Source organism: Ailuropoda melanoleuca, chromosome 19, assembly GCF_002007445.2.
Source record: "Ailuropoda melanoleuca isolate Jingjing chromosome 19, ASM200744v2, whole genome shotgun sequence".
Lineage (NCBI taxonomy): Eukaryota > Metazoa > Chordata > Mammalia > Carnivora > Ursidae > Ailuropoda > Ailuropoda melanoleuca.
Genome location: NC_048236.1, coordinates 11,228,039 through 11,238,615, shown reverse-complemented (window position 1 = coordinate 11,238,615; position 10,577 = coordinate 11,228,039). Strand labels below are relative to the sequence as shown.

General features: G+C 45.4%; 1 protein-coding gene across 1 annotated transcript in view; it reads left to right on the top strand.

The window, feature by feature from the left end:
* Window positions 1–7,744: 7,744 nt before the first annotated feature.
* GCLC (glutamate-cysteine ligase catalytic subunit) overlaps window positions 7,745–10,577 on the top strand; it is a 47,325-nt gene continuing 44,492 nt past the window's right edge. The window contains exon 1 of the mRNA XM_002922955.4: window positions 7,745–8,367. Coding sequence (XP_002923001.1) covers window positions 8,218–8,367 — 150 coding nt within the window. The 5' untranslated portion in view covers window positions 7,745–8,217. The remainder of the gene's footprint in view (window positions 8,368–10,577) is intronic.

Here is a 10,577-nt window from a genome sequence, read left to right as displayed (position 1 = left end):
TCAGCGTAGGTATAAGAGAAATCTTCATTTGTTCACTCCTTAATTCCCCTTTTCTTCTGTCAAAGCACATCATAGGCCATAAAGGCCTACTCGAAATTTAGGTATTACTGTTGATATGACTGTGCTCTGTTTTCACCAATGAGAGGAAAGTGGAATAAATGTGGACTCTGAAAGCTAACAGACCTGGAATCAAATCCAAGTTCCTATGTTTTCTTGCTACTTACAAGTGTGGCTTTTGAGTGTGCTTCCTAATCTGTGTGCCTCAGCTTCCTCCTCTGTAAAATGGGCCAACACCTCATAGAAATCATTCCCAACCTTTTTGATAACATTACACACCTTGAAAATGAGAATATTTTTACTGCAAAGGATGTTGTTGCCCGCGGTGAGATGTGACCAGACCAGGAGACTCTGCTTACCGAAATCGGGTCCTGCTTTGCCATCACACAGGCTGAAAGGAATGCCATTTTGTCATTTCATTTGTCCAAGGCATGCTCTTTGGAAAACTCTGCCTTATTTGTTTTGGGGGGAGGAATAAATGTGAATCTTCCTGGTCATAATTAGTAAAGGATTTCTTAGTTCCCCTTCCTTCCCTGGATCAAGGACAAACAGAGCAACCTGCTTAGCTGGGGCCCATCTCCCTGGCTGCACACTCCTCTGAAGGGGACAGTTGGATTGTGCTAGAACACAGCCGTCCACACCAAGTGATGCTTTGTGGCAACTCTCTTTCTAAATTTACTGGCACACCCTTCTGTGTGAGCTGTGGCCTGCCCACCTTAAGCATAGTTCCACAGTGTTCCTCCCAAGGCCATGGAGGCAGCTGGTGACCAGCAAGCAGTTCTCTACTTTGTGCAGGGGTCTACTTGGTGACGGAGAAGGGAGAATAGCCAGTGAAGGTTTGCCTGAACTACTCTCGCAGGGGAAACACTGGCAGTAGTCACAAAACCTTAAAAATGAAAGTGCCAGAGAGGATTTTCATGGCCAGGAGAGAGCTTTTAACCCTGGCTTTTACAGGGGCTAGGCTTTTGAATAATAGGTGTGTGTCTTTCCAGGAAAGTCTAAAACATCTTACCATCGCAGCAGCAGAAAACATCCACGGCAGGAAGATCTTTTCTGAGCTTACTGCTACTTGAGTGTAGTAATGTGCCTCCTAAAATTCCTACTTGCCTTAATTGATGCAAAACAAATATCATTCATTGAGTTTCCCCTCCCCATCTATGTCAGATGCTCTGCATGTTATTTTCAGTCTCTACAAGCACTCAGCGAAGCATCAATTTCCCCCCATTATGCAAATGATGAAACTCAAGCAAGGGAGCCTGCCCAGGGTCACAGAGCTAGAAGGGGCCAGAGCTGGATTCCAAACCAGTTCTAACACCCAAGCCAAGATTTTTCTAGTATTCCATGTTCTCTGCCCAGTAGTAACAGAGCTTCTAAGAGATCTAATGAGTTTTCATTGTTTAAAACTGAGTTTTTATAAAATGTAGGCAGGGGACTAAGAACTCTGCAGTTTAATATTAATATTGGTATATGTATATAACTGGTCTCACATGGACAGGAAATAAGACCAGGAGAGTAGGCCAGAGCTGGATCAGTAAGTAGCCACAAGGAAAAGAGAAACAGGATAAAGAAGGGGCCCTATCCCCTCTTATCATGGGCTCCATCAACACACTGGAGACTAGTAGAATATTCAATAGCTGTATATATTTGTGCACATTATGACTGCAAATAAAATGATACTAATCATTGTATATATCAGTGCTTTCCAATTAGTCATTTTGATGACCTTAGAAACCCTTGCAAATATTTAAAGAAAGGTGCCTATTGTGATGCCTGGGTGGCTCAGTTGCTTACATGTCTGACTTCGGGTCAGGTCATGATCCCAGGGTCCTGGGATCAAGTCCCACATCGGGTTCCTTGTTCAATGGGGAGCCTGTTTCTTCCCCTGCTTGTGCTTGCTCTCTCTCTCTGACAAATAAAATAAAAAATTAAAAAATTTTTAAAAATAAGGAAAGGTACCCATGTAATATTTAGAGTTAATCATGATATTTGTAAACCAAGGTTTCTCAACCTTCATATTGCTGACATTTGGGGATGAATAATTCTTTGTGTGGGGCTGTCCTGTGTATTGTAGGATAGGTTGTTTTTAGATGAGTTGATTTTCCCCCTCAAAATACCTATTAAATTTTAGCCTAAATACTAAAATAAACAGTAGGGGGTATTGTGTGTAGAAAAATACCTTCCGGAAGTACAATTATGTTACTCCTTTGTTTTTGTTTTTTTTTTAGGAACTGGTCTTATCGAAGCAAAATTGCATGATATCCAGTACCACTGCCTTTCTAAATGCTGTGAATATGATAAGTACTTTTGTACATTCCATTGTCCACAAATGATGAGGTGCCATGGCCAAAGTTCAATTACTTAGCATTATCTAAACTAGAATAAAGTTCACATACATTTATGGGAACGAAGGTGAGTGAAATGGGAAGAAAGAGGTAGAGACTAAAATTAGGATCTTAAAACACGTAAACACATACCTTAAAGACCATACTCAGATTTGACAGTGGGCCTACTCTGACAATAATAATCATCCCTGCCAACCATTGTGAAACAGTTTATACTACATGTGACAGGGAGGGATTTTCAGTTTTGTTTTTAAGTGCAAGGTCACATAAGGTAGAATGATAGCTAGAAAACTTGGAATAAAAAACCATTGGTTAACACCAACTGTCTCCAATTTCAGAACAAAGGAAATTGATTTCCAGTAAGGAATTAGCCTAGTGCTCACTCCTTCTCATCTTCTTGGATCACCCCTCATACCAATCGTTCAAATTGCCTTTTACATTCCTCACTTGGAGCTAACTACCTGAGATCATACACCAGCGAGATTTGCTTTAAATTACAGGGAGTGAATACCTGAAACGAGACTAGCCATGTGGCGATACTGAAGATGGGTAATAGTTACGATAGGTATATTACACCATGTCCTCTGTACTTTTGTGCTTGTTTGGAAATGTCTGCAATAAAAGGTGGTATTTCTTTATCCATATTCCAGTGAAAAAGAGGGAGTCTCCTGGACTCAGCTATTACCTTTCCTGTCCCAACACATCAATCTCAGCATCCTCATCATCTTCCCTAGCATCTCGTAAAAATACTGTTATGAAAAATGTCACCACTTGACATATGTTCTGGATTCTATCATGCCTCCTGAGAGATCTTGCTTCTAAAGGCATCCTCTCTCTTTCCCACATCTTTAATCTCACCCCATTGATTCCCACCCATCTTCTTTACACACTCAAGCTTTCCCCATCTTAATAAAGGCCTTCACTTGACGGTGCAGACTTTTGTAACTCTACATGAAAATAAGCATTTTATACTTTTGAAAAACCTCTGTGAACTAAAAGTCAGCTTTAAAAACCAAGTTGACAGAGGTTCTGTGTTTCATTGACTTGGAATGACAATAGCATATCTCAACAACATGTGTTGGAAATACTACGTGATACAAAAAGATTTGCACTTTTCCAACTGATTTAGTAGCATTGACATCAGAGAATGTTTAGGTTGGAAGGGAAACCTCATTTGAACAGGTGAAGAAGGAAGAGTCCCTGATGATAAGGAACACAACTTTACTTAGATTGGGCAGGTTACCCTGAACTAGAGGGAAGACCACAGTCTTTTGGGTACTGCACTTCTATGATAAAGCCCTGGTACTTCTTCAATGTAGTCAAATCAAATTCCAAGTATAATGAAAGTAAGGAAAAATCCTTTCTGCGTCTTCCGCATTTTGTACCGTGTACACTTGAGTTAAGAGATGGCTGTTTGTTTCTACCAATTAATTAAAATACAAAGCAAGAAAATCTTAAACACCTCACTGAATAGAGTTCTTTTGGGGGCAAGGGAGTGTCAAAGGAGAGGAGGGCTTAGGGGAGGCAGAAACAAGAGCCAGAAAGAGCCTGTAGAAAGAGGCCCTCAACTTACTTCAGCCAGGTAGTGCGATATAGTAGAAACTAAACCAGAGTTCAGATCCCTGCGTCACCACTACTATTTACTATTACTGGATCTCAGTTGCCTTATCTATAAAATACGGCAACAATCAGAATTGTTCTATGGATTCTAGATCAAAGTGCTTGGCATAAAGCAGGTGCACCATGAAGAGTAAATTACTGAGAACCCCCCGGGAGAGCATCTAAGGGATGTTCAAGCCAAACAGAACAGTAAGGCCTGGGGCAGATGACAGCAAGTATCCTGAACCTGCAAAACTTCCTGCCCAGAGACCCTTAGGCAGAGCCCCTCTGCTTTCCCCGTTTGATCTCTGCGAGGCCAGCTCCGTGATCTCAGCGGAGCTGCTGACTCAGGCAAAATTGGACTCGGCACAACCACAGGGAAATGTATTTTTTCCTCTTTGCGGGGAGGCCCGAAAACCACCGAGTCTGAAATGGCTGCTGCAACACTATGAGCAGCAGCCGGGGTGGGGGTGGGGGGAGCGTCAAGAGCGGAGCACCGAGACTTTGCCCCCAACAGCATCCCGGCAATGACCTCTAGCACGGAACCCGCACAAAGTGCTGAGTCACTGGGAGGCGGCGCCGCGCGCCTGGAGGCGGGCCCGGCGCAGTCACGTGGCGGGGGCTGTATCACAACAACGACGCGGCGTGCAGCGCCCTCGGCCCGCGCCGCTTCCTACCGCGACTGAGCCGCTCTCCGAGCATGCTCAGCTCGGCCCCGCGGTTGCGCCGAGTCGCCAGCCTCCTGGCTCCACGGTCCGGGTTTTCCGGGCGGTCCTGGAGGCGGGGCTTGCGGCTGTACCCGGGTTAGAAGGCGGGGAAGCGTTGTCTGGATCGCCGCTGGCAGTGGTTGGCTGAGGCCGGGTGAGTCCGGGTTTTTTCCGCGGAAGATACGAACAGGAATCCGCCGCTGGGCAAGGCCTGGAGAAGAGCTGATTCTGCAGTCTACAAGCGCCTTTCCCCCTTAGCGACCGCTAAAACCGTAAAAGATCTGTCCGGGACTGGTCGCTGAAAACCTGCTCATAGAAGTACAGAAGAAGTAAACCTAAAAATGAAAAACACTGTCAAATAGAGGGGATTGATTGTTTTTGAATGTGACTTGTGTTGATCTATGGTGGGTTTCCCCCGTCCCTTGTAACAGCAATTGGTAAAGGCACTGGCGGCCATGGTTTAATTTTGACATAACTGCCCTATAGTGCCACCATGCTGCACCCGATTTGAGATTGAACAGAGCCCGGGGGCTGATCTTCCGGGTGCTGGCTCAGAATTGGGTAGGAGAGGCCCCCTTGTGTGTCAACCGGAATCTGGGGCTGAAAGACTCAAATTCCAGTGTGTTAACTCTCATTAAGATCAGCAGCCTGTAGAGCTTTGGCTAGACTTGAACTTAGTCTCTTACTGAACCACCCTTGTCCCTGTATTCTTCATTAAAACGAAACATATTGTCCCAAGAGCCCAGCTTCAGGTATTGTGAGGAAATCCAGCAGGTGTAGGAGAAAAGTGTGTGCGTTGCAAAGTGTAAATGTCTACGCCTGCTGCCTGCTCTGTTTCAATTAAATGGAATGCAAGCCGCAGAGATAATCTTAAATTTCCCATTAACCACTTTTAAAAGCTAAAAAGCAGGTGAACTAATTTAAGCACTATACTGTATCTTTATATATCAAAATACTGTTACAGCAACAGTAGTCAATATGATTATTAATGAAATATTTACGTTTTTATTTTTGTACTGTCTTTGAATCTAGTATGTGTATTACACTCACAGTACATCTTGTAGACCACTAAATTTTCATTGGAAATACTTGATCTGTATTTCCATGTCATAAAATTAACAGACAAAAAAGTAAATTCACATTCCCAACCTGCTCCAAATTTATGTAAAAGTTTTCCAGTAATGAAATGGAATAGCAGTTTTGAAATTTATATTTAAGTGGATTAAAATAAAACCAAAATTCAGTTTTACAGTCAAATTAGCCATGTTTCAAATGCTCAGTAGCCACCTGTGGTTGATGGCTATTGTGTTGAACGATGCAGGCCTATGAAAGTGAGATGAGATTTGAGAATAAAATATGATCTTTTAGAAGCCTCACCTGCATGTGAAACATGAGCAACACTGCCCTCCCCCAGCTCCCTACATTCCCTGCCTTCCATAGGAAGCTAAGAGTCATACACGCACTTTTCTTAAAAAAGAAATAAAAAGATCAAAAGGCATAAATCATCTCTATCCCAGAGGAAGTCACTAGTGTGGAGGTATCTTTTAAATGATTTCATTATTGTACAAATGCAACCAAACTAAGGAGAGGAATAACTGGGACTCAACGGATAAACAGGAATGTGTCAGGTGGAGAATTCCAAGCAGGGGAAAAAAAAAAACAAACAAACAGTGGGAAGCCAGGACCAAACAAGCCTGGTGATATTGGTGCAGAGGGTACAAGCAAGAGTGGGTGCAGGAGCTGAGGTTGCTGAGTCAGCCGTGAACAAATTAGAATGAGGCTTGGTTTTTATTCTTGCTGTACGCTGGGGATTGAAACATCTCCTGAGCTTCAAACACCCCCACAGCCCCGCCCCCATCCACACCCCACACATACACGCGCTCCACTGTGGAAATTATAGCCAGACCTTGGGTATCCTCCTCCCCAATCCCTGACAGGGGCACATCCACTATGAAGGGGTCTGGGAGAAGAGACTCCAACTACTCTATATATCCATTCAGCAGTTAATAAGTGCTTAGTAAATTTTAACTTCGTAGTTGATGGAAGTGGGCACAATAAATGCAGACTTTCTGGCCTCACTCAATGTGTGATCTAGTTGCTGTCACTCTTTCCCTCCTTGACATATCATCATCTGTCAACACAGATTTATGGGGGTGAGGTCCCTCCTCCTTTCTCTTTCCCACCAGAATAGGATCAACCCCAGTTGTTTTTAATATCTTCTCCTTGGTAAGCTCATGTGAACATCATTTTAGTCACATAATGTATGAATATTAGGTTTGAATGAGAGAGAAGCTTTTGGAGATGATTCCTTAAAAAAATTCATCTAGAGATGTTGACAAAGTCCTTTTTGTTGTGATGAGTGGTGTGTGGGCCCTCCAAAGACTTTATGTCACCAAATAATTTAGAGAAATTTACACAAACACTTGTAATACATACACATTGTATATACAGAAAACTTGTAGACAAATTGATTCCTCTTTAATAACCAGGTAATTTATTGGCCATCGACTCTATGCACGTCTGCATTATGCAAACTCTTACAACATCCATACAAGATAGAATTAATATAATTTTACACGGGTATGGAAATAACGTGCCCAAGCTCTCACAGTCAGTAGATAGTGGAAACTAGAATTGAACGGGTGTTTCATCTCACTCCCAAACTATGTAGTTATTACCATACCCTGCAGCTCTCCCCTGCTTTTTATAAGCGTAAGGCCTTTTCACACCTCAAAAAGAATATAGTGGGTTGTTCATTAATTCAAATAACCAAATTCTTTCCGCAACCTAAAGTTTATCTCTTTGGACTAGAGAACACAGGTTTTTACATATCTCATTTGCTGAAAGCAAGCCAGACCTCACTCTCCCCCCTCAGCCCCGCCCTTTCCCTTTGACTCCGCCCCAACCACGCCTGCGCACACCTCCTCCGAGGCCTCTTTGGAGCCTCTTTGGGCGCTCGGCCACGCCTCCTCTCCTGCACCGCCTTCTTTCCCCGCCCCCGCCCGTAGCCTATAAAATCCGGAGCGACGGAGCGTGCCCCGGAGCCGCGAGTGAGCCGATAGGGAAACTGGGCATGCTCTGTGGCGGCGCAGGTTTTGGTCACAAGTAGGAAGAAGCCAGTGCACGACACCGGTAAAGAGAAGCCAGAGCCGCTGCCGCACCGTAGCTGTGGGGTCCGTCGCCGCCGCCTCGGAGCAGGAGCGGGGCGGGAGCCGGAGCGGGCGACGGGCGAGGCCGCCGGGCCGAGAGCCGCCCAGCCTGCCCTCCCGTCCTCTGACTCTGTGTCCGCGCGGCGCGCCGGACCCCTGAGTCGGTCACCTGGGCGGCAAGGACCCCGCGCAGGGGAGCGGAGCGGACCCTCCCTCCGCCGGCTGCGGCCCGAGGGCGCCCCCGCGGGGCGGAGCTGCCGCTGCTGCCGCCGCTTTCTGCGGACAGCTGAGTGTCCGGCTCGCGCCCAGCGCCCTGAGCGAGCGGTCGCCGTCAGCCCCGAGGAGGAGGAGGAGGGGGCAGCCATGGGGCTGCTGTCCCAGGGCTCGCCGCTGAGCTGGGAGGAGACCAAGCGCCACGCCGACCACGTGCGGCGGCACGGGATTCTCCAGTTCCTGCACATCTACCACGCCGTCAAGGACCGGCACAAGGACGTGCTCAAGTGGGGCGACGAGGTGAGCGCCCGCGGCCTCCGCCCCCGCCAGGCGCCCCTGTCAGGCCACCTCGCGTCTCCTTTGTTCGGCGAGGCGTGCCCCGCGCCCCCACGGCGGTTCGCGTCCTGCGGTGCGCCCGAGGGTCCCCGGACGCGTCCCCGCCCTGGCGCGCTGCCCCCGCCCTCGCCCGGCGGGTGTCCGGGGCGCTCTAGCGCGTGGGGCCCTGCCTAGAGTCTTCTCACTAGACTTCTCTATCCCATTCATTCATTCTTAGGGTTTTCTCCTTCATTCAACAAATGGGTTAGGCGCTGGGAGGGCGCGAGCGTGAGCAAGTGTGACATTTGGTGCTTCCAGGAGTTTTTCGTCTGGTGTATCTGCCGGCCGAGTATCGCGATCTAGCGTCCGGTGTCAAGATGCGCTTTTGCGATCCGCGAGAAAGGGACCAAGTTGTCCTAGATGGGCCCTTGTTGCTAGGAGTCAGGTTTAAGGGATGTTCGCTTCCGCCCCGTCTCAAGCAGGTTACTTTTTAAACCTCCAGCTGCTGCTCATCAGCTCCCTAGCACTCCCTTCACACACCCTTCCTCACCCTCCCCGCTTCACCACCACTTTACAGGCATAGAACAGAAATTATGGCTCGGTTTTCCTAAAGGGGAGGAAACTTCTTGTTCCTGTTTAATTCTAAATGGGAACTCTTGAAGCTTCGCAGTTGGGGTTTGTTAGTGCCTTTCCGTGGCCTGCATCCAGTGTCTAAACTGTGCAAATCAGTGTTTCAGCATGTGTTCTGCCTAGAGCTGAAATGTCTTTGCATTTTCATTTTGTTGAACCATTGTTTATTGGAATGATCTGGAAAGCATTGCCCCCTTTAGATTTAGTTTTCTTCTGCCAAAGCTTTTTTATGCTCTCCCTTCCCGTTTTTAAAAGTCACGTGTAGATAACATTCAAATAATTAAGTGCTTTTTTGAAAAGCGCATCCGTTTTTTTTTTTTTTAACTATTTGTGTTCCATGGCTTGCTCAGGTGTAAATTTATCTTGCAGTTGATGTTATTACTCTTGACCTAAGCGTCAGGGTGGTGGAGAATCTGTTTTCTTGCAAAATTAGTTTCTAAAGTTGGAAGATAATTCTTTTTACAGTTGAATTGTGGTATTTTAAGTTAGAAAAGTATAATAGTAATTCACATTTATACGAGAAGGGGTTTGTCATACTTTGGACAGAAAAGGGGTACGGTATTGTGTTTGGTAATGCTTCAGTTTTATTTTAAAGTTCCTTGTTGCTTCACAGCATCCGACATTGTGTGTGTTCATTTGTGTATTGTGTGCATTTAATGATCTGTCCTCTGTCGCTCCTGATTTTGTTTTCTCTCCCGCACCTCTTCGCTGTTTTTTTCCTTAATAAACCAGTGTCTTTTGAAGTGGGGAATTTGTATGTATAGTAGAAATCTGTATCCATGAAGTAGAAAAGTTATTTTAGATATTAAAAATAACACACTTCTCATAATTTTAAATTCTGCTCCAGTCATATGTGTCGGGGTGGAGCGTAGGATTTTCAAGAAGAGTGGAATTCCTGCCCAAGTGTTGACGGTCCAGGCAGAAATAGGCAGCCTGACACATGGGGAAGAATTGAGATTGTGAAGGCTGCTCACATGGTTAAAGAAAAAAAAAACAACACCTCACTTTATTTTCTATTTCTGAAATGGCACTTAAGTAAAAGCTTTGTCCCATGAAGTTGGTTCTCTCTCCGATCCTTCACCTGTGGTATTGCAGGAACGAATTCTCCGTTGTGGTGTCTCTAGGACTGGGCAGGGAGAAGGTGAGGTTCTGGAGGAGGGTGGGGAGTCTCGTGCCTAAATATTGGCTGATGCCTCTGGTACCATGTCAAAGTAATCACTCTTTTATGTTACAGAACGTTGTTTTCAGACTGCAGGTCATGATCCATTAGCGGGTTGAGAAACAAATTTAGGTTCTCCTAGACTTTTTTTCTCTCTGGAACTTAAAAACAAAACAAAACAAAAAAACCACGAAATGGAATCGGATGAAGAGGACCACTTTGTCATAAATAGCAAGCGTAGCATGTCAAACTTTTGAGTTATTTGAGAGTCCCTGTGAGCAGGTCTATATTGAGTCGTATGTAAATTATTTCTTAGTATGGTTGCCACTTAAGGAGTTTGAAAGCCAGACTCTCAAATTTATCGTGGGAGGCTTCCTTTAAAGATTTTTTTTTTTTTTTTTTATTC